Source organism: Artibeus jamaicensis, unplaced genomic scaffold (genome assembly GCF_021234435.1).
Source record: "Artibeus jamaicensis isolate MK-2021 breed Jamaican fruit bat unplaced genomic scaffold, CSHL_Jam_final contig_519, whole genome shotgun sequence".
In the NCBI taxonomy this organism is placed as follows: Eukaryota; Metazoa; Chordata; class Mammalia; order Chiroptera; family Phyllostomidae; genus Artibeus; species Artibeus jamaicensis.
Window position 1 is genome coordinate 56,386,853 of NW_026521871.1, and position 23,804 is coordinate 56,410,656.

At 58.7% G+C, this 23,804-nt stretch overlaps 1 protein-coding gene across 1 annotated transcript; it reads right to left on the reverse strand.

Moving 5' to 3' along the window:
• Positions 1-713: 713 nt before the first annotated feature.
• EDEM1 (ER degradation enhancing alpha-mannosidase like protein 1) lies at positions 714-23,674 on the reverse strand. The gene is made up of 12 exons (XM_053669500.1): positions 23,058-23,674; positions 16,268-16,340; positions 13,721-13,824; positions 12,605-12,776; positions 11,516-11,699; positions 10,223-10,397; positions 9,362-9,482; positions 9,023-9,193; positions 7,271-7,344; positions 6,255-6,351; positions 5,093-5,296; positions 714-3,574 (listed from the first exon to the last, which is right to left on the reverse strand). Exons 1-12 carry the CDS (start codon positions 23,561-23,563, stop codon positions 3,485-3,487), a joined length of 1,971 nt encoding a protein of 656 aa, XP_053525475.1. The 5' UTR covers positions 23,564-23,674; the 3' UTR covers positions 714-3,484.
• Between the last annotated feature and the right edge of the window lie 130 nt (positions 23,675-23,804).

A 23,804-nucleotide genomic window follows, 5' to 3' on the forward strand; every position in this document is an offset into this window, starting at 1 on the left:
AGCCCTGCGTGGGCACGCGCACACTCAGCTTCGCGGGGTCAGACTCTCCCCCGAGGGCTTGTGCACATTTGCAGCCCCGCCGACAGGCCAACGCGCCCTGGCCACACACAGCCTCACCGGTACCTGGTGTGTCGGTTATGTCCACCAGGCTCACAGGCGTGCTGTTGTTTTGCGTTTCACCTGTAAGTAGCTGAGACTCAACAGCAACGCATGGAAGGAGAGTGTCTTCCCTGGGCCCTTGAATGGCAGAAGCCAAGATGTCCCAGGGCGGAATCAGCAGTTTTCTTCGAGATCCCGTCCTGTCCCCGGCCCACCCCTGGCCTGCGCTTCTCCTGGGCATCTTCGCGCCGCCATCACTGCTGTCCGTGAGGGCGGGAGGGAGGGCCGCACCCCTGCACCCCACAGACACCAGCTCTGGAACCTGGAGACGCTGATGAACAGCAACAGGGACTGAGAGCAGTCGGTCCTGGAAGCCGGCAGGGCGGGGGTGGGGGTGCTGATGTGAGAGGAACGGGGGACAGAGGGCACAAAAATGGACAGCCAATGAAGGCGACATTGGCGACAGACAAATCTGGTGGGAGTGCCCGGGGCTTAGCTGTAAAAACAGGAAGTTTCGATTCAAGTTCTATAGTTTCCTTTAAAGACCCCCCCACCCCGCCCTGCATGTTCTGCATTTAATGTGTCGGCGTGGGTCTGGGAAGGAGAGACATGCGGACAACTCAAAAAGAATCTTTTAATAAAAACTGCTCATAAAATCCTGATAAATTTCACACAGCAAGATATTTCTTAGTACATTTATAAAAGAACATTTGGTCCTTTTACAAAAAGCTCCCTTTTAATTTAAATACACTTCTTATTTACAGATTAGATAGAAAATATCATCTCTAGTTGCAAAGCATATTGCACATTACAGAGAAGCACTTGTGTATTTCTGTAGGTTTTCCAGAGCTTCCAACTCTAGAATGCTTAAAAAAAAAAACCACAACAGATTTACTTTTCTTGTGCATAATAAATAAAAATGCAGCTTGTGTTTTGCTATTAAAACCACCACAAAATACTTGGAGAACCACTCTCTGCCTCTGTGGAGAGGGGAGGTGCGCCACCTCGGCAGGTCCACGGAGACCGAACAACACTGTCACCAGACTCGCCCACGTCCCAGCGGGGTGGCAACCCTGAGCCCTGCGTGGGCAGGGACACCGGCCAGCCCAGCCACTGTCCCAGACACCCTGGGCAGCCGTGGACGTGGCCAGATGGAAGAGGAAAGAGGAAGGTTGAGGGTTCCGCTGCTCCGGCAAGGCGGCCAGTGCGGAACTGGAGAGCAGCCGCCCCAGGGGAGAGCTTGTGAGGGGGTCGGTCGACCAGGAGCAGCCCTTCCGCCGCAAGACACACTTGCCTCGTCGGATCTGAGGCTCTGACCTGCAGTCTGTCTATGCACAGACACTGAGAACAAGGACCCCACGTGCACCCGCGCCCCACGCCAGGGCAGCTTCTGCACAGAAGCCCGGCTGAGCGGCCTACAGGGAAGGGGTGGTGACGGGAGCTGGGTTTCCAGAGGGCCAGTGTGGCTGGAGAGCTGACTGTCACCTCCAGGCTCCCAGAACTCCAGGGAGGGGAGTTCCCGTCCCATCACCTGCAGCAGAGGCAACCCCTGTGACGGTCTCACCCCTGGCGGGGGTAGCCGAGCCACTTGACTAGAAGGCAGCCTCCCCCACAACCCTCCAAGCCCTGGCGCTGTGTGGGCCAAAGCGGCCAAGACACCAGCTGACTGCGGGGCTTCGAGGAGGGTATGGGCGCACGGCTGCTCCTGAGGGGCCTCCCGGCCAAGCCCCAGCAAGGGAATGTCTGACGCTGCCCTGAGCAGGCCCCCCAGGCCTGAAATCCACAGACACAGTACAGAGCAGCAGCCAGGGACCTGAGGAGTAAGGCCCGGTCCAGAGGGGACCGTGGGGTGCTGGGTGTGTCTGCGGAGCTGGGAGGAAAGCCAGGGTGCTGGGGACAGAGGACGCCCAAGGGCCTGCTCCCCGGCTCCGTGTGGCCCATGCTCCCAAGCAGGTTGGGAAAGTCTCTGCTGGATTTACCCGGGGAAAGAGAGCTACGGGGGAGCCTCTGCCTGCGGTGCAAGGGTCCAGAGAGAGACTCTTGGGTTTCCCGAGCCCATGGAAACAAGAAAACTTTCTATTCAGTAGACGAGACAGTGTTGATACACAGAATGCTTCTGAAATGGGGGTGGGGGGGTAGAACTAAAACAGAAGCATTTGATTCTTTTACTTTGAAACTGGCAGAGTGAATGTTTAAAAGATGGAAGTGATACATTATTACTGAAAAACACCCCTGAAGAAATCTCAGTGAACTGAACCCTACATCTCTTTTAAAAAACAGTAACAAATTTTCAGGAAGGAGGACAATGTGTCCCTTTGGTTCACACCTGGCTCGCCTCTCCACAGACAGACAGACAGACAACCACAAGATAGTGTGAGGCCAGGGGTTCGAATACATCTCTGCATGAGCGCTTGGCACATGTTCAAAGAGAGACACTTTCGTTCTGGCCGAGGAAATGAGGAAGAAGGCGGTTAGCACACGCTCCTCCTTATAAATGCTTCAAATGTCAGGTTGAAAGGCAACAGCCGGCCAAGAGATTGCCAGAATCTTGCTGACACCCACCCCTCCACGTCTCCCCTGTGGTCCTGCCTTGAATGGCTCAGAACACACCTCTCAGACCCAGTGCAGCTGTGACACTCGGTGGCCCAAACCGAAGCCACACAGCCCGAGGCCAGAGCCTGCAGGACAGAGAAACGGCTCAAGAAGCGGGAGCTGAGAAGCCACCTGACCACCCTCCCGACTCGGTGGACCGGCACCGGACACAGGAAACAAGCCAAACCCTGACCCGGACGTGGTCGGAATAAAGATTCCTTGGGGAGTGAATGTGAGGCAGACGGAAGCTCGGGCACCTCGGGGCTCCCTCTCTCCCCGAAAGGCACCCGGCCTGGTCCTGGGACCCGGCGGCTCCGGGGTGAGTCCCGCATTGGCTCGAAACACACCCAGTGCGGACACTGCAAGCAGACCGCCGCTAACACCGCGGAGTTTGCGGGGGTGCAGACGGGTGACTGGGTGACCTTCCCCCACGGGACCCAAGATCACGGCGGGTTTCGGGAAGAGGGCCCGACTGTCCAGTGAGAGAGAGACAGGATGACCAAGTGCAGTCGACTTCAGGCCCTTTGCACAGAAACTCCGCCCGCAGCGGGACTGCGGCCAGGAGGCCGGCCGCGCCACGGGACCCCCAGAACAAAGCTGCGAGGATCCATCCGGAGCCTCCCATCCACTGCGCCGAGCGACACCGGCACGGTCAGCAGAAGCCGCCTTCTACGGACCTTCTCACTTCCAACCGTGTCCTTGAGGAAAACAGGGCACTTTATTGAACAGAGGAGAGACGGTGAGGTGAGCAAGACCCTACTGGACGTGGGTGGGGGTCTGCAGGGCCGGGGGGTCAGATCAGGCCGACCATCTGGTCGATCTGCCGCATGTAGACGCTCTTCAAGGGCAGGGAGTACCTCCTCTCGTCAGGCACACGGTTGCACTGGGGAGAGAAAAGGGGGGACGCTGGGGACTTAGGACTAGAGACCCCCGTGCTGAGCCTCGGCTAACGTGGCTGGGTGAGCTGACCCGGGGTTTCTCAGCCAGACCCTGGGGACACCCGGGGCTGCCTGTGGGCTGCGGGAGGGTTGGCAGCATCGCTAACCCGGCCACCAGATGACCCCTGACCCCACCACCCAGTGTGGCCACTGGGATTGTCTCCAGACCCTGCCCACTGTCCCCCAGGAGCACTGACGTGAGGAAGACCCTCACGTGTAACCAAACGTGACATCTGGGGGCAGTTCCCCCGAACACTGCAGCAGGCTCTTCTCCAAGGGGACCTGCCCCCATCGCTCGGAATGGGACCCTTCTGGCCCGGCTCCACGTCCTCAGAAAGTCAAGCCCCATGGGTCCCTCAGCCGGTCCCTGCATCCCACCCCTACTTCCTTCTCCCTGAGCAGCCCCCACCCAGGGGCCCCTTCCTGCCTTCAGGACCCACTGAAAAGCCAGCTCCTCCAGGAAGCCCTCCTGACTTTCTCGGCAGCACTGCGGCTGGGCCCTCCTCAAAAGGACCTGAGGGCAGGTGGTCTTTCCACTAGGCCCTGACCTGTCTGGAACGGGGTCTCTTGGTCAGCCCCCAAACCCTTCAGAATCAGCTCTATCACATGGGTGTCACCTTCCAGCCCAAGCCTGGCTCCACCACACGGTGTACGACCCAGAACTGACAACCCGGGGGACTTCTCCACGCTCTGGCCTCTCACTTTCACTCACAGGCCAATGGCCGAGACCTTCATGTGGACATTACAGGGCAGTCCCGGGGCAGAGTCTGGGGTGGAAAGCGCCCGACGCCAGGCGGCAGGCGGCAGGAACCTCAGCCACCAAGGCTTTGAGGGGAGGTGGCATTGATGCCGTGTGGGGAGAGAAGGCCCGGCAGGCCCAGCGACGCACGGCCCACTTCCAAACCTGCGACTTGATTCAGATTGCGACGGCGACGGTGAGGACGAGGAGGAGAGACACAGGCCCCATTTCCACGTGCTCCCTGCAGCCTGCCGGGGGACCGGCCTGTGCAGTGCAGCCTGCTTGGGGTGGGGCCGGGCCCCCACTGCCCCTCAGGGGCATCTTCATGAAAAGTATGTTGACCAGTGCTGCCCCCCTCCACCCACCTGTGGACCCACCTGCCCCGCTGTGCACCCTGCTCTGGACAACAAGGTAACTCTAACACAGGCCCCTGCCCTCTGGTGCAAGCATGTCAGAAGGAGGAGGGTCAAGTCCATCCTCAGCTGGCTCCTTCCTGCCGGAGGCCCCTGTCTGCCAGCTCCTGTGACCACCGTCCCTGCCAGCCCCTGCAGCCGGCGTGATAATGGGCCCCACTGCTGTGGCTTCCCACCCCCCGCGCTGCTTATGTGAACGGCTGCGGGAAACTCCTCGCTAAGCCAACCCGCACGGGCCCTGCAATTGGCTGCTAGTGTTTTCTCTCCCTCCACGTGTGAACCACCTGGAAATGGAAGCAACTTCGACTTACGTTGGAGCTGGAGTTGATGACCTTCGCATCCTGGGACTTGGGTCTGTGCGAGGGCTTCCCTGCGGGGCCCCGCCGGCCCTCCTCGGGGAAGAGCTCCTTCCATGGTGCCTCCCGCAGGTGTTTGTCCACGGACACAATGTGCCCCTCAGTCGTAAACATGTACCTGGTCCCAGACTTGTGCACTGGGTTCTCCTCGTCGAAGAGCTGGTGGGAAGGACAAGGGGAGATAGGCGCAGCTGGTGACTGTGTCCCGCGGGTCCCGACTCCCGGGCAGCCCTCGGCTCTGCAGCAGCAAACGGGGGAAGCGCCAATGAACAGCTGCGGTTCCCGACTAGGCTACAAGCCCGGATCCCCAACTTTGTTTAACTCAGATGTCCCCACCACCGGCTGAGAGCCGCACGGCCGGGGGCTGAGATGCAGACTTGGGCGGCGTGTGGAAGCCCCGGGGTGGGCCCTGTATGTGCTCGTGCTGGGTTCCGGAGCCCCAGGCACCCCTGCCCTGCCAGACGCTGGAGGAGGCGGGTGTTCTGTCCTTCTCAGTGTCCTCAGCACACGGGCCACCGCCCAGCGCATCCCGGTGCCAGGGCGGGGCCAGGCTCTGGGGACCCAGGGGACTCGGGCTGCTCTCCTCCGAGGCTGGGCACAGGGAGGGAGCCCCCAGGCGGGGTCAGTGCCGAAGGAGCTGGCGCTGAGGCGTCTCAGGCGGGAGACACCCGGGAGTCCCCGCGCCGTCCACCCAGCCCGCACAGCGAACAGGAGGAGGATGTGGGGGGCTGGCTCACCCGACCCTGGGCCCCAGGGGGCTCCTCCGCTCACTCCGGACCCACCCTGCAAACACCCCCAGGCATGGCAGCCGCGTGGACTGTGGCCCGGCCCTGCTCAGCCTGCGTCACTGCCTGACTCTGCTGTGCTGTCGGAGGGGACCTGGTGAGTGGCTCCCGGGAGCAGGCCGCGGGCCATGCCACGTGGATGCCTGGGGCGCACCCCCTCTGCGGTCCCCCCTGGAAAGTGACACCAAAGCACAGTGATACGCTCTCCCGGGCCCTCCTCAACCAGGACCGCGGGTCCGAGTCAGGCTTGCATCTCTGGGTGACAGAGCCTCCCGCACACCGAGGTCAGAAGCCACGGGGGTCGGGGGTGGGGCCCCTCAAGACACACGCACCAGGTACAGGTACTTGCAGGTCTCGCTGAGGAAGAAACTCTCCATGCGGTCCTCCTTGGACTTGTCGACGACGTGGTGCAGCGTGGCGTACCCGCACCTGCGGGGCCACAGCCCGGTCAGCCCCGCCCGCCCCTGCGTGGCCGCACGCACCGAGGGGCGGGCGGGGTCCAGCCTGGGGCAGTAACCGCAGTGTCCGACGCCACAGGGAGGACACACCCGGTGGGGTCAAGGGCCACCGGTCTTTAGCTGGACCGCCTGCAAATCCACTTACAGACGGACTTGGCAGCTGAGCCCCCCGGTTAGCTGTGGGGAAGGGAGGCGGGTATGCGGGCAGGTGTTTGCCGCAGGTGTGACGGGACACCAGGGAGGTGACCGGCAGGGAATTTGGAAGGACTTATTTACATGTTTTCATCCTAATATTTATAGAACTGGTGTATCATTTGGATGGCTGAAAGCAGGATAAGAAAATACTTATGACATACTGCTAGGTGAGAAAAGCAGATCACAGTGTTGAAAGAGAGTTTGTAACACACACACACACACACACACACACACACACACACGCTAAGGACACATACAGCCCCCTGGGTTGGTGGGGGTCAGTGGACTGAGCCCCGGCTGTGAACTGAAAGGTCACGGGTTCCATTCCCAGTCAGGGCTCATGCCTGGGTTTTGGGCTGGTCCCTGGTTGGGGCTTTTGAGAGGAAAGCAATCGATGTGTCTCTCACACCTCAGTACTTCTCTCCCTCCCTCCCCCATCTTTAAAAATAAATAAAATCTTAAAAAAATACGCATAGTCTGCTAGAACCTTACAACGAAAACGGTGAAGTAACAGAAGCCACCCCCACTGTCACGGGCAGGTTCTCCCACACAAACAGGAAGCAATTTCCGCACAAAATTAACACTAACGACCTGTCCTGTACATTAAAGAGCCACAGCGAATCGACAACATTTCTGCAGAACAACTCAAAGGAAATCAGAAGTGCCGCAGGGAGGGAGGGGCGGAGGGCACTCACTTGACCTTCGTGTGCTTCTCCAGGCTCTGCAGGATGTCCATGCCCACGTGCAAGTAGAAGGGGTTCTTGGTCGCCTAGGGGGAGCACGACAGCGCGTCACCCGCGAGGTCTGAGGTCGTGCGGGCGGCAGAGCTGGCGGGCGCCGCAGGGGTTTCTGAGCAGATGAGCCACTGGCAAAGCCACTGGCACAGGGCCAGGTCCCCTTGGTCCTGAAGGGCCACAGTGCGACAGGCCTGGGGTGCCTGCCAGCTCCCGCCGACCGCCCCAACAACCTACTGAAGATTAAGCAGGGCTGAGAGAGCCCAGTCCTGGGCCGAACCAGACCCGGCCTGGCCTTCCGGAGCTGCGCCCCTGCCAGAGACGAGCAATGCCGCTCGGACAGTGCCACGCCGAGGGCAGATCTGGGCTCAGCCGCACCTCGGACCTCCCCAGAAACGCCCGCTCCCGGCTCTGGGAAGCAGGTGCTCGCCCCAGTGCTGGGCCCTCACTGTGAGGCAGCGACGGGAACGGGGCACGCGGGGCCCTGCAGGAGGCTCTGCAGCCCGTCCGCCCGCCCTGAGCTCCGGCCTGGGGGTGCCCACTGCGCCAGCACTGGCTCAGAGGTGGTTTGCTAGGACGGGGTTCTCTGGGAAAATGCGACTTCGCCCCACCAACAGTCTGACGGCCGGGGCCCTGTTTAATTCCTGCCTGGTGCCAACCTGCAGCAGCAAAAACAGAACTAAAGGGTGGCCGCAGGCACAGAGGGAGGCTGCGGAGGCCAGGCCGAGAGCGGGAAGGCGTCCCCGAGCCCAGGGGCCGCGCTGGAAACGGGAAGCAGCACAGACAGGAAGAGAGAGAGTCTCCAAGGCGACAGACCCAAGCTGACGGGAACTGAGCTGGCACGGGCCTGCCAGCCGGGGAGCTGGACAGGTTGGGGGCACCCTGAGCTCAGGGAGACCCATTGGGGGCAGCCCCCCTCTTTTCAGAGGCCACCTAAGCCCAGGAGCACAAGGGCCACCAGCAGCTTCACTGGACATCCCTGCTTTGCATGGAGAAGCCAGCGAGCCGGCCTCGGTGTTCAGATGTCACCAACTAGACCTGATCCCAGCGCCGATGCCACCGCGGAGCTCACAGGGGTCAGCGGGCCCCGGGGCACCAGCCACACCACAGGCAGGCCAGCGTCCCACGCAGCGCGAGGTGGGAGGCTGTGTGTATATACGTACGGCAGGTGGAGTACAAACGGCCACCTGTGACAAGGGGGCGGAGACTGCACAAGCAGTGCCATCCCCCTGGCACGGAAGTCACTACACTATGCTCTCAGCATTGACCAAGAACAGGTGTCCAGACATGTCCCTGACTCTCCTCACAACCAAGGAAAACAACTTTTTTGTCTGAACAGTTATCACAGAGACCAGGTCCCCCAGCACACGAACTGCACCCCCAGAAAGAGTGGTGGGGCAGATCGATTTCAGAAACACCGAGCAGAGCAGTCTGGACCATCCGGGGATGCAAGAGAGGAGGCCTGCAGTTCAGACGCGGTTCGGCTCTACAGGACGTTAGGTTGGCGCCGAGCCACCGCTGACGCAGTCCCTGTCCCAGGGAAGTGTGATGGCTCCGCCACTGAGGACACAGGGACCGGTGGGCACCATCAGCGTAACCATGGAACAGCGCAGGCCCACGGCCACCAGCCCGCAGACGCGAGCCGAGGCCCCCTGCCTGGCTGCTGGGCGCTGGACCTGCGGCGGTGGGGGTGGGGGCGAGCGGATTCCGCACCTGGTAGAGCAGGTACGTGGACTCCACCAGCTCAGGCCGCAGCGGGTAGAAGAGCACGTCCGGGGCCTGCAGCTGCCAGTTGTACCTCTCGGGCAGGGCGCCGTACCGCTTCCAGATGGCGTAGTAGAAGGCGTGCAGGCAGATGGCGTCCTCCACGTCTCCCATCAGCACCTGCACACAGGCACAGGTCACCAGGCGCAGTGGCGAGACACCACACGGGGCAGTGGGCTCTCCTACCACCCACCCGCCCCCACCCCGGTTGGACACACGACCACCCCAAAAGCGGCAACCTGGGGCGACAGATGCCCTCGCGCCGGGCGGGTGAACGCGGCCCCGTACCTGCAGCCCGGGGAAGAAGGCCTGCAGGGAGTCGATCCAGGTGTTCATCAGCTGCCCGCTGAACATGTTCACATTCACGTACAGCGGGGGGTCTCCTTCCCCCTCGTTGCAGGCTTCCCGACTGAGGGCCATGCAGAGCAGTCCCGTGAGAGAGAGGCCACGGACAGGCCCACTCTATCCCGCTGGCGCCCCGGGTAGTTTAACTGAACCTTGCCCCTTCCTCCCCCTTTAAGCCTTCGGAGACAGGCTGCCTCCACCTGTGGGTCCTGGAGTCTGGTGCAGACATCCTGACTGCGCCAAGGTCACAACCAAGCATCGGGATAGCTCAGGTCCCGCCATGCTTGCAGGAGGCTCCCTGATGTTGAGGGTTAAGGACGTGGCCCCGTCACGAAGCACAGCATGGGGCTCCGTGGGGCTCCGGGGTTGGACCTGAGTGGGGAAGCCTGGGTATTTCTGCACAGAAAAGGAGTCTCCCGTCTAACATGTGGACACCACGGGCCTGGAGGATCGTATCAGAGCTTAACCTCAAGGGGCCGCTGCGTGAGTGAGCCTGGGAGTGGGTGCTCTGGCCCCGATTGGGCCTCGGCGAGGCCGCTGCCCCCACCAATAGCCTGGAGACAACCCGTGAGACCCTGGTCAGTGCAGCCGCTTCCGGCTCCTGACCCTCAGATGTTGCTTCAAGTACTAAGTTTTGGGGCAACTTGTTACACAGCAGCAGGTGGCTAATGCACTCCTGTGCCCCCAAATGATGGACAAACAACCAGCGAGGACAGAGGCCCAGTGAGCCCGCAAGTGCACTCAGGGACAGACAGGAGGTGTGCTGTGTGCTCCCAGGGCGACGGGAGATGGGCGGGCGCCTACCCTCTGCGCAAGTAGCTCCGGATGCTCCGGTAGGCGGCGTTGAACATGTCCAGGTCTTCCTTCTCCCCGAAGAGGATGTGAGACTTCAGGAGGTACTCGTAGAAAGAGTCCAGCCCGGCCCCCAGGCCACTCTGCTTCCCCACCCAGCGGCCTGTCTGGATGTTGACCACGTTGCCTGTGGGGACAGCGGCAAGACAGGGCTGTCACTGGGTTTTTCCAGACGGACAGCTCATTTTAAAAGCCCAGAGTGGCCCCGGCTGGTGTGGGCACAGTGGATTGAGTGTCAACCTGTGAGCCAAAAGGTCGCTGGTTCAATTCCCAGTCAGAGCACATGCCTGGGCTATGGGCCAAGCCCTCAGTAGAAGGCATATGAGAGACAACCACACACTGATGTCTCTCTCCCTCTCTTCTCTTTCCCTTCTCCTTTCTCTCAAAATAAATAAATGAAATCTTAAAAAAAAGGATGTAAGGAATAATCACAAATCACCTTTAAAAAAGCAGAGCCGTACGGCCCCAGGACACTCAAGTCACTTCCCGATGACGAAACACATGCCTGACTGTCAGACAGTTACATGGGAGAAAACCCGTTTTTGAACAGCATCGAGTCAGCAAAAGGCTGAAAACCGCCGAGGGTGAAGGGCGGCCGCAGAGGCATCCATCCCGCCTCATCCCTTCTTCCTACTTTTATATACTCAAAAGTTTTCCTAATTAAAACCCCCAGCATCTTGACCAAACACTCTCAGGGGAAAAACGAGCCCCCAACACAGGTTTGATCTGAGCTTTCGGTCCACAGCTGCTGCCGGATGGCCCGGGCCTTGAAGGGCCAGCCCAGCGCACACCTGCAGCCGCGCGAGCCACCTGCCACACTCCTGTGATGACGTGAGCTCTAGGGAACAGTCGCTATGGAAACGGCGAGGGAGGAGCCATGTTTGCGTACCACTGCCCAGGGGCCTCAACCTTCCAGGAGGGGAGCAGCCAGCAGCAGCCCGCCTCACACCGTGTTTGGGAGCAGCTGTTTGGGGGGCTCTGCCAAGGGGCAGACCAGAAGGGACCCGCAGAAGCATTCTCCGCCCATGGAATCTCACCACCTGCCTCTACACGAAGGTCGCAGGAAGAAGCCGGGCAGGGCCCTGCTGAGGGCCGACCTGCCGAGCGTCAGATCTGGAGGGAGCGTCAGATCTGGAGGTACGGAAAGAAGGTGTGGGGAGGAGGGGGCGCCCGAGAGAAGAGGAAAAGACAGGGCCCAAGCCCGCAGTCCCGTGGCTGGAGCAGATGCCCCGCAGGTGCCCGCACCTAACAGCCCTGTGCCGTTGCTCCGGAGGCTCCACAGGGCTTTCACAGCCCGCCGGGCCACCCACTCGAAGGTGGAGTCCCCCAGCAGCCGGCTCAGGATCCCGAACTCCACCAGCAGGGAGCCGGCTCCGGCCGTGCAGGTCTCGTTGTTGCTGTCGGGAGGGACGCCCGTCTGCAGGTTCACCTGGGGACAGGGAGAGACAAGGATGCAGGCGCAACTCCGGGGACCCCTGGCTTGGCGGCGGGGCACGCCCACGGCAGCCACCCAGCTCACTGCCTCGCTCGGCCTCCGGGACGGGCAGCACAGTTTCAAAGACACAAACAAGACAACAGGGACTGGGGAGCCTCGTCTGCTAGTAAGAGCAGCCTCGGGCAGTCATCGGAGGGCTGCTCGCTAGTCCCCCTCCTTCCAGCAGGTTCTCCATGCGGTCACACAGCTCTGGGTCAGCCACGAGGGGCCAGGCCAGCTGGGATTGAGCGCCCATCTGCAGCAGCTGGGGGCTCGCTCCTGTTTGGAGAGCGTAAATAAATCCCAGGCTGCTGGGAGCGGGACCTGGGGACCCATGGCGGACCACCTGTCGCTGAGGTGCCGGGGCCTGGCCGTCCTCTGCTGGTCGCCCAAAGGCTGACCTGGTGCCCAGAGGAGCCTGGGCACATCCAGTGAGAAGCCTCGGGAGGAAACGGCAGGCCAGACCTGCATCGAGCACGGCGGCAACCTGGCCGGTCGGGGCGGGCTGTGCGGGGAAGGCCGGGGAAGAGCCTCACTGAGCTCCCCCAGCATCCACGGGAGGGTCCGGGGAAGTGCACCCAAGTCGGAGATGAAGACAAACCCCCAGACTCTTCTGTAGCAGGGGCTCGAGACCCCCTGAGGACCGGACAATATGGAGCGCAGGAACACATCTCCTTCCTTAAGCAGAAGGGTTATGTCCAGTATGTCCCTGAGTGCTCAGCACACAGTAAGTGCTCAGCAAACACTGAAAGGATTGAAAACCATTTACAGCACATTCGGGGCCAGATTCTCAGCGCTGCCCCGCCCACGCCGGCTCCCCCGGGAGACTGCAGGCAGGAGGGCGGGCGGTGGCGGCCTACCCGGGGGTAGGGGATGCCTGTCCTGGTGTTCTCGAAGGCCGGGAGCAGCCGCACGGCCAGGTCGCGGGCCATGTGCAGCAGCTCGTCGTCGTAGTCCTCCACTGTCATGTCCCCGAAGGGCTGATTGGAGTCCGTGATTATCCTGTGGGCGGAGAGGAGGCTCCCCAGGACCCTGGGGACAGGAAGGACAGACAGACACGAGGCGTGTCAGTAGGGCGGCACACCGTGGGGTCGGGAGGATGCTGCCGCTGTGACGCTGTGGGGCTCCGGGCGGCGGGAACCCGGAGGCCGGCTTCCTGGTGTTCTCTCCGGCCCACTTCTAGTCGGCTGAGTTGCGGGGAGGCAGCGAGGGGGCGCGACCCCACGTGACGTGGCAGCCGGGGCCTGTCACCTCAACCCCCTCGCCCGAGCGAGGGCTCAGATCGCTCCCAGAATAGATACTGCCTTTTAGTTCTAATGATTACTCTGGATTTCTCTCACGTGGGGAACAAACTTAGCGTTATGAGAAAAGAACTGGGCATGACAGCAAATACCGAGTAACTTTCCTTGTTTTGGCTGCCAAGCAACTGACAGGGAAGAGGTTGGTGAGGAAGAGGAGGAGGGGACCCACTCGGGGTAGGAGGCCACCAGCTTAGACCTGTCTCTGAAAAGTGGTGAATGCACGTCCCCTCCGATTCGAACGGCATTGTAAATGCTTTCACAATTCTAATGTCAAATCAATGCTATCTCTGGAATGCTACGCAGTCAGGCAATTTTAAACAACGAAATGGAAACACTCACACCCTATCAAGCTAAGGAGGAAAGGTATGAAACCAGGTGTGGAACACGTGCCCGACACGTGGGGAGAGACTCGAGGGGGGAAGCACGCCCCCGCAGTGGGAGAGGGGGGGCCTTTCCTGGGACACAGGGGAGGGAGGAAACGAGACCGGACTTGCATTAGGGGGCACTTCCTGTTCAGTCTGAAAAGTAACTACTCTGAAATGTCGGCGGTTGTGGGTTTGACAGATCCGAGAATGGAGACGTCCCCGCGTCCCCGCTCTCCTGGCCCGGGCCCCTCTCGGGCAGCCCTGGCCATACGCGCACACAGGGAGCCTCGTCACCTGGGGGCTGTGTTACCTTATCGTGGCCTCAAAGACTTGGACGGTGGAATCTTTGTCAAATGAAACTGTGTTGATCACTAACTTGACTGCTTTCTGGAACTCGGATGAATTTCCCATTATCTTTAAAAAGAGGAACACAAACCGTTATGACAGCCTGAGGCGGAGTGGGAGCTGAGGGGCCGCAGGGGCTGCGCCGCATCGCCTGGCCTCTGCGTGGGGTGGGGACGCCCAGGTGGCGCCCAGAGATGCTCGAGGACACACGGCAAGCCGCCTCCTCCAACTGCGCGGCCACGTCTGCGAACGGCAAACGGGCACAGGGCCCCCGTAAGATCACGGGCACCCTTGCCTGCCCCTTCCGTGCTCCCTCACATGGGGTGTTAGAGGTCCTCAAACTCTGGAAATGGCAGAACGGGAAGAAACAAAGATATGACCTCCCCTCTGCTGCGCAGACACACCAACAGCCTGGGTGCCCGGGATGCGGCCCAGATGTCTGAGCGCCTTGAGAAGTAGAAGCGCTGTCTCTTGGAGCCAAGTGTCACACCAGTGACGTGAGAAACAAACACTGTGACAGTCAGCTCTGTCCTCCTACGAACGTGTCCAGAACTGCGGTTCCCGTTGGGGGCGAGGCAGCACACCACGCAGGCAGCTCTCTCACAAAGTGCGAGCCAGGCACCGGCACGCTCAGAGTGACCTGGACTGGAACGCTTCCGTGCCGTTCAAAGCTTTGTGACGCCACCAAACGCGGCCACTATTTCTCGCAGGTTCCCCCGAGTCCTGGCACGACCTGGTCTGGGGGGGCCCTGCCCCACGTCCACTTCCCCGTGCCGCACGGAGCAGCGCAGATGTCTCCCCTCTGGCCCGGAAGCTCTTCCTTTTTAAAAGATCCTGGGGTCGGGCTGCAGGCTGCGCCCCCCCGCCAGGAGACCGCTATCTTCGAGGGGCTGAGCTCTGCTCTGACACGCTGGTGTGCTGGCACAGCCATTGGAGCTTGTTTGGAATGTCACCAAAGAAAAGGGAAACCTCAACAGAGGTAGCTCCTGAAAAACAAGCCTGAGGTGGGAACACAGCAAAGGCCGGACGTTGTGCAATGAAACCGCAGAGGGCCCACTTCATCCAGACGTGCACCAGCACGAACATCTGCCGCCAGCCGGACCCCAGCTCGAGTGGAAGGTGGAGACGAAAGCCACCACGGCCGCTCGGGGCTGGGATTCACCACTGCTGCCAGGACAGATGGCAGGTCTGAGACCCTCACTCCGCTCCAGAGGGCAGGATGGGACGGGCAGCCGGTCTCCGTGCTGTGGGGCTCCAGAGCCTCTGAAGCGCTGGGGTGGGCGTGGCACTCCAGCAGGGAGTCAGACATGCAAACTCGCAAGTTCCCTCGGGGACAGAACCCTACTTTCAAGGAGGGTGCCCTTGGGGTCTGAGATAAGGTCCTGAACTTGAGGAGCATGGCAGGGGCCCAGAGACACACAGGGCAGGAGAGCTGGGCTCTCGCAGCTGCATAGGAGTCCGGGACTTTGTGACGCAACCCAGCCTGTTATGTTGGTGGAGTCAGCTCCAACTGGGCCGGAGGTGCTGGTCTGGGCACGCCTGGTGGCGGGTGACGAAGTCAGAGTGACGGAGGCTGGAGGAGAGGCCGCAGTGCTGCGCTCCCCCAGCCTGGCGGGACCCCACCCGATTCCTTGTGAGACCGAGGGCCTCGCCAGCCCATCCAAGTTCTGGTGCTTCTCCCACAGAGTGAGTCTGATGCAAGCCCCGCCGGTGTTGCGCAACTCTCACAGCTGACACTTGAACCTCTCACAAGGAAAGTGAGAGGTGGCGTAAGCTACAGAACACGGGACTGGGGCCTAAGTGGCAGGGGTCTTCTCTCTCGAAGGCTGGCTGGACGACGAAGGGCAAAGACTCTACAACATCGCCTGGGGCACGGTCCCCTGGGAGCTGTGCTCACTCAGGGGGTCAGGAGACCAAGCACTCGTCCGGCCTGGTCGCCAGCACCTCCCACAGGGCTGGCTGCTTCCCACCGGCTCAGCGAGTCTGGTCCCAGGTCATCCGCTCCCTGGGGCTGATGAGGGGTCAAGGCAGCACCCACAGAAACAGGGAGGAAAGGAGGTCCCCAGAGAGGCACCGATGCAGGGCCAGACAGGGCTCCCACATGTTCCAGGGCCCAGGAGTGGGACAATGTGTCCAGGGACCCTCCGACCCTGAGTTCGTCTCTCTTAATCCTGAAAGCTTTTTACTGCTGTCCAAGTTCACAGTCACTGTAAGCTCTAATGAAATGCTCTTTTGATTCTTTGAGGGAATAAAATAGTGGGAGACTGGGAGAAAAACTGTTCCCCCCAAATCACCCCACTTTCCTCTCCATTTTTTAGGGGATCACATTTTCCTTGTCTCTCCTTTGAGGCTGTTCTTGCCCCAGGAATTAAGGTTGATAAAAGACTCAAGTTTGAGAGCTAGAAATACAGTTCGAGTGTCAGGTTTGCTGAAATTCCCATCCCTGGAGAAACTAGGATTACCAAACTCCAAAATGCCTTAATTAATTAAAAAAATTAGGCTGGATACTTACTGCAAGTGTATCTAATGCATCAACCAGTGTGAGTGAGTAGTTCCCCAGGACATCGTTGATGTTCAGATTGGAACTAAAAGAAGAACAAAGCAAACAAAGGTGCTTTATTCTAAAAGAGAAGAAAGACAGCAAAACCCCACATCCGTCCGAAACGACATCGGCTGGTAACTCGTTTCTTCAGGGAGTGAGGACGACTCAGGGTGAATGAAGGTGGCCACGGTCTTCCCTCTCTCGAGCCCCATTTCTGTGATGCCTGCAGGTTGAACTGAGACACAGAACGGCAGAGATGGCCCTCCACCACAGAGGAAAGGAGACCCAACCGAAGTCAGCAGCTGGTGACAAGTCACCTGCCACCTCTGGAACGCACTTCCGTCACCCTAAGTGATCTCTCCGCTCAGCTTCAACAAGCTCAGATTTTGAAGCCACTTGCAAGGTGGAACAAAGAGGGTTAAGAGTCCGGTGTGGGGCCTGCTCCAGACACCGCAGGCTGCGGAAGTCAGCCACGCCCCTAACACATCTCGGTCCTGGGTCCGGGGTGGGGTCGGTTCACTCCTTCCTCCCTGACACCGCACCCAAAGAATCAGGATTCTTCCGGATTCCGAGATGGGCTCTAACAGGACAGGACAGAGGCTGTGTCGCTCCTCCTGCCCCTCCCCACACCGACAGGGCTCCCCTCTCTGAGGTGCCCTGGGCACTCTGACGGGCTACCGTAACACTGCCTGTGACAATGACAACTCACGCACCCGGAAGGGCAGGGAGGAACAAGCAGTGAATGTCATCCCGGCAGCCCAACAAGTTCTGGGGGTGGCGTGGGGATCGGGGATCCTGCTGCCCCACCCCCACAACCCATAGCAACTGCAGAAGCTCAAGAAGGTGAACGCAAGGGGAGAAACACGATGGCTATTTACAGACCGAAGTGAAAGAGCCCCAGTTCTCCCGCCACCGGTACTCTGGTGCCTTCTGTCAACCCCAGATGGCTCTGTCTACTCCATGGGACACTTGCATGGGTCCTGTCCCACCTGCTCGGTCGGACCCATGGCCTGAGAGGGAGCAGGTGGCAGCTCCGTGGGGCAGGCACCTTGACCTTCAGGAGCCTCCTGGGTGCCCTGTTTTATGACGTTACGCCACTTAATCTGGGGCAAAGCCCAAACTGCACATTTTAGACCCTTTTTTTTTTTTTAAAAAGCTTGTGCAGAAAGAAGTTTGTCTAGATCAGTGGCTGTCTCGTGTCTCACAGGCCACAAAGCCAGTGCACCGCAGGGCCGTGACCCCGTCCTGCCCACTTCTTCTGTCCATCCATGCTTTTTGCTTGAGATTTTTATTTGTTTATTTTTAGAGAGAGAGGGGGAGGGAGGGAGAAACAGAGGGAGAGAAACATCAATGAGTGAGAGAGACACGGATCAGTTGTCTCTCAACGCCCCCAGGCAGGGGCCTGGCCTGCAACCCAGGCGTGCTCCCTGACCAGGAATCCAACTGCTGACGTTCTGGTTGGCAGGCCGGCGCCCAATGCGCTGAGCCATTCCAGCCAGGCCTGTCCGTTCTTTCTAAACAAATGTAAAGAACTGCAGAAGGCCCTCGACAGATGAGAGCTACGGATGGGAGTCAGCACCGTAAGGGCGCTGCCTGCTGCAAGGCGCACGGGATCTGCGGAAAGTTGGAGAAGTCAAAGCAGGCGGGGGGCAGCCTCATACCCAGTCCCGCCAACTCCAGGCTCTGTCGGGCATCGACACTGAACTGCACGGCTCTGCTGCTCAGAAACAAAGAGAGGCCTCCGACCACCCACCCTGCGCGAGGGGCCCCATCCCCGCTGGGGCGCTGCAGGCTTCCCACGTTTCACTGCGCCTTTCCCTTCAGGCTTTAGTAAAGTGGACCCGGTTTTGAAACACCTGCCGCTGCAACACCCGAGCAGTCACCAACGACGAGCTATTGCGTGCGCTGCCACGGAGAACGAGCATTCGCAGGGACGGGGCCCTTCTGTCCACCCAGTCAAACCCACTCAAAGCGCTAAGGCACGGGTGGCAAACACAAGGCCTGTGGGCCACCCTCCCCCTTGCTTCTCCTCCTTGCTTCTCCTTAAGGAGCAGTTACATTTATACCGTCCCCAAATTACATCCGGCCCTCTGAAGACAACCGCAGGCTGATGTGGCCCCTGGTGAAAGTGCGTTTGACACCCCCGCGAGGTGTCCATTGAAACACTTCTACCTCTTTCCTATCAGATCATTGCTCTCTACACGCTTTCACAATGTGCCACGAGGGAAAAGAACGACGGGCGGGGCGTGACGAAACGAGCAGGCTCTGGAAGGCCCTCTTGGCCTAAACCACCAAACCATCGTGAGTCCTTTGTGGCAAATGACAATGCCGGCGAGAACGTGGATTTGTTTTCAGTGGAGACTCCTGACCGCTAGCTGGCCACTTCGACCCCATTTACCTGCTGCAAGCCCGGCGCTGGACCTCCCAGTGCAAGGCTGGGCTCTAAACTTTCCGTCTTTCCGTCACACTGGCGGGGAGCACCGTGGTGACGCAGAATCCCACCCCCCCACACTTCATGACTTTCTCCCCACTATAAACTGTTAAGGCCTTCGACAGAAAATTTTTGATCACAGTTAACCAAATCAAACGTGTAAAAAAACCCTCCCACACATATGTAACCTGTGCCGGCTGCTCAGGACTCTGCCTGCAGCTGGGAGGGCACAGGGGGGACCTAGGGAGCAGCCCTGTGCTCTAGGGTCCGGAGGCCCAGGGGGACAGGCAGGGGGAACAGGGCTTGGGTCTCAAATGATGTTAGAAGCTGGGCAGCAGCTCAAAGGAAAGCAGCCCAAGGAGAATGGAGTTGATCCAGGAAAACCATCTTCAGACAGGTCAGTGGGGTCACAGAGGACTTGGGCCTGACCTTGACGGAGGACAGGATCTAAGAGCGAGGGATGCAGGTGAGACCCTCTTAAGACAGGGGTGCCTAGGAATGAGTCGGTTTGGGGGTTGGAGATTTGCATTTTTGTTCGAATAGCAATACAGTTGGGAGACAGCAAAGAAGGGTCGTGTGCCGAAGACCCAAATTACCACTGTTCACAGGACTGCAGAAGTGTATACTCAATTCACTGGAAGGAGATTTTTTTTTTAGATTTTATTTATTTATTTTCAGAGAGGGAGGAGGAAGGGAGAAAGAGAGGGAGCGAAACATCAGTGTTGGTTGCCTTTTGCACACCCTCACCCAGGGATCTGGCCTGAAAGCCAGGCATGTGCCCTGACTGGGAATCAAATTGGTGACCCTTAGGTTCACAGGCCGGCACTCAGTCCACTGAGCCACACCAGCCAGGGCTGGAAGGAGCTTTGAATTTGGACCCTCCACCCCAAATTGGGGATGTGAGAGGAAATGACTTTGCATAGTAATCTGTAGCTGGGCGGAAAGACTTGTCTCTTTTTTTTTTAAAGGGTTCAGGTTCTACTAACTTCATGTTAACTAACCCCCTGTCACTAGTCAAACAAGACGGTGAGATGAGACTGGAGAAATGTGACTAAAATAAAAAGATACACATGTTTAGTGCCCACATTTTGTTTCTGAACCTTTTACATAACATTCAATTAGCAATGCTACTCTATATTTTAAAAAGGAATCCTAAGAATACATTTGACAGCAATCACTGGAATACATTTCATTTTTTAAAATGTTGACGCGGGCCTGTGAACCCAAGGATCGCGGTTCGATTCCCAGTCAGGGCACGTGCCTGGGTTGCAGGCCAGTTCCCAGCCAGGGGACGCATGAAAGGCAACCATACATTGATATTTCTCTCCCTCTCTCCTTCCCTTCCCCTCTGAAGATAAATAAATAAAATCTTTTAAAAAATAAATAAAATGTTAGGCCTTGACTGGTGTGGCTCAGTGGACTGAGCATGGGCTGCACTCGAACCAAATCACCGGTTTGATCCCCAGTCAGGGCACATGCCTGGGTTGCAAACCAGGTCCCCAGTAGGGGGCGTGCGAGAAGCAACCACACATTGATGTTTCTCTCCCTCTCCTTCTCCCTCTCTAAAGATAGATAAATAAAATCTTTAAAAACAATAAAACATTGGAGAGATTTTTATTTATCTTGCAGATGAGAATGTACCTTACTGTTTCTGAGAGAAACAAACCACTTTATTTTATTTTTTTAAGATTTTATTTCTTTATCTTTAGAGGGGAAGGGAAGGAGAGAGGGAGAGAAACATCAACGTATGGTTGCCTTTCGTGTGTCCCCTGCTGGGAACTGGCCTGCAGGGAACCAGCCTGCAACCCAGGCATGTGCCTTGACTGGGAATTGAACCTCGATTGTCTGGTTCGCAGGCCCATGCTCAATCCACTGAGCTACACCAGCCATGGCCACAAACCACTTTAAAAACTCTGCAAGACCCCTGAGGTTCCTTTCCAAAGCCTAAGGGTTGGGCTCGGCTCACCTGCTTTTCACCAGACGAGGATGAATCTGAGTGGGAACCGTCCAAAGAGCCCAGGGTCTGAACTTCGCTTGAAAACACTCCAGTCTGGGCAGAGTTCAGGGGAGGGACTGAGAAAACTTAACCTTGCCGCTCTTTGGCCAAGTCCAGCGGGAGGGTCTAGTCAAGGCCCCCAAACCTGGGCTCTTTCACCTCAAAGACTCCAGCTCCAACTCCTACCCAAACACCACCCTTCACACGCTGCCTTTCCAACAGCCTACGTGTCTCAAGCAACCTGACCTCAGCCTCCCCAGAACGGTACTGTACAATGAAACCGAAACACTCGCCAGCAGGCTTACCCCAGAACCAAAGGCCTGCGCCACCCCGGACTCCCGCGGGGACACCAGCTGCCAGCTGCCCCTGGCGAGGGGCTCCAGGTCTCCAGAGTGCTCTCAGGTTCATTAAGAAACACACAGAAATGTCACTGACTCACTCTCTGGACCACAGGGTCCCAACTGGAAAGGTAGCTATCACAAGTCCTCACTACACTGTTTTTCTCAGGCCCACCCCAAAAACGGAAACCAGAGAAAAAGTCTCTGAGAGGCAAGAGGGTACTTTCGAATGTGTTCTGCCCCTTCTGTAACCCCATGAGCAGGTGGGAGAAAACACTAAGATTTGAAACATGCCCACACACTGCGACTTCAACCTGTAAAGAACGTGTAAGCGCAGGGGCAGGAGCTGGCAGGAAAGGTCGCCTAAAAATAACTGCTGGCATGTGAGGCTTTTTCAAATTTTAATTTTTCTCAAAAACTTACGGTAAAAAATATATAGGTTTAAAAACCAGTATAGTTAAGCAAAAGGAATAACTCATTAATTCCCATAATCTAGAAAGGCCCAATAACTTCTTTCAATATTTAATAAAATTTTGAAAAGTATTTTATTTTTAAAATATTTTTTATTTATTTTGCAATTTTTTTTTTAGACAGAGGGAAGGGAGGGAAAAAGAGAGGGAGAGAAACATCAACATGTGGTTGCCTTTTATGTGGCTTCCACTGGGGACCTGGTCCGCAGCCCAGGCCTGTGCCCTGACTGGGGATCGAACCAGCGACCCTTTGTTTGGTTCACAGCCCATGCTCAATCGACTGATCTACACCAACCAGGGCTTAATAAAACTTCTTCTTTAAAAAGAAAAGATAGAAAATACATTCAAGTGTATAAAGACTGATACAGAAAAGCGAGAAAGAAATCAGTTTCCTCCAATTTTGGAAAGACCCACCCTTCCTTAGAAGACAACCTGGGATGTGACCATGCGTCCCTGAAAATCACGCTCTCAAACTGCAGTGTAAGACGTTACCCGGTAGAGAAACAAACCACTTTAAAAACTCTCCAAGTCCCTTTAGGTTCCTTTCTAGAACCTACGGGTTGGGCTCATCTGCTTTTCACCAGGTGAGGACGAACCTGTGTGGGAACCGTCGGAAGGCACCCACAGGGCGTGGTCCCCAAGGAGGGAGCAGCCTGTCTCCTCTGCTTCCACCTTTGGGGTGGGGGGGCACCCCGAAGGAGGCAGTCACCTATCTGGCCTGACAGGGTCAGTGACAAGGTGCACCTTCCTCCGCTGAGGAGGTCCTTAGCTGGGTGTGCTGTCCTCTTGGACTCTGAGGTCAACAGCAGTGGCCCCTGAAGCTCGGCCTTCACAAACAAGGGGACTGGCTGAACTTCCCCGAGGGCTCTGCCACCAGAGTGGGGAAATTTATGGGACAGACATACAGGGCAACACGTTGACAGTCAACTCGGGGGCAAGGAATCGTACCCTGAGTATCAGGACCGCAAATCTGGGCCAGACGGCCTCTCCTCCCTTCACCTGAGTATTCACAGCCTAAGAAGCAGCCCCATGCTGAAGGAGGAAGGGTGTCGCCCTGTTCTGCCTCAAACTCCCTAAAGGGCTTTACAGGAGTCCTTTCCCGGGATCAACTCCTGAATTTTTATATTTTCAGATAGAAAAGCTAGGGGTGGGGAGAGAGAGATAGGGGCTTGCTCGGAAGTTGCGTTTAAACGGCTTTCATTTTACTGTACGTTCATCTGAAGAAGACTGGAGATGGGAGTCTAAAGCCCCTCAAGTCACTGCTTGGCATTACCCGGTCCCTTCCGGGCCCCGGGCCTCAGTTTCCCTATCTGTGAAAGAGGCTGCGTTGGGTGGCTGTCCTGTAGTTCCGGATTCCGGGATAATCAAGAAAGAAGACAGCCCCCGGCCCACCCAGCACCGCAAGCTCAGTGGGCCTCATGGGGACCAGCTAAAGCGGTGGGGGCGCCGACCCAGGACCCTAAGCGCCTGGCTTTTCCTGGAGCACCGGCAGGCAGAGGGCAGTCGGGCGCGGAGAGCTACTTACGGGTCCCCGCGGTCAGGTCCACGGCCGCGGCAATCTATAGGGTTGAGCTCGTCCTGCGGAAAGGCATGAGCCATGTAGTTGTCGTAGCCGAAGACGAACATACCCCGCGCCAGGTCGCGCATCTGGGCGCGCAGCTGCGGCGGGAAGGCGCCGCTATAGCGCCGCTCGTACTCGTCCGGGCCGCGGCCACAGCCGCCCAGCACATCGCCCCAGTGCGAGGGGCCGCACACGCCCGGCCGTGGCCGCCGCGGGGCCCGCTGCCGCCCCGCCGATGCCCCGGGCCCCGGCGACTGCAGCCACGATGGCCCCGCCGTCCGGGGCCGGTCCGCGGGCCCCGGGGTGGGAGACCCGGGGCCGTCCGGGCCTGTCAGGCGTTGGAAACCGAAGCTGAGCGGGAAGCGCTGGTAGAAGCCCATGCTGGGCCCCAGCCCGAAGACGAGCCACAGCGCTCCTTGGAGGCCAAGCCGCAGGAGCAGCAGCCCCAGGACGAGCGCTCGCCATTGCATGGTCTCGCGGACGCCGCAGGCATCCTCCTAGCGCGCGGGGCCTTCCGCCACCGCACCCGCGCCGGCCGCCGCCTCGCTTGCTTCCCCTTTAAGGAACTCCGGGGTGACGCACCAGGAACCGGCCCATTGTCTCCCTCCCCTAGCCCCTCCAGCCCGGCCCTCCAGGCCTCGAGTTCGCCCGCCTGGTCGCCCGGGATTGGCCCAGCCCAGCCCGGTCTCGAAAGGTGCGGCGCACGACCTC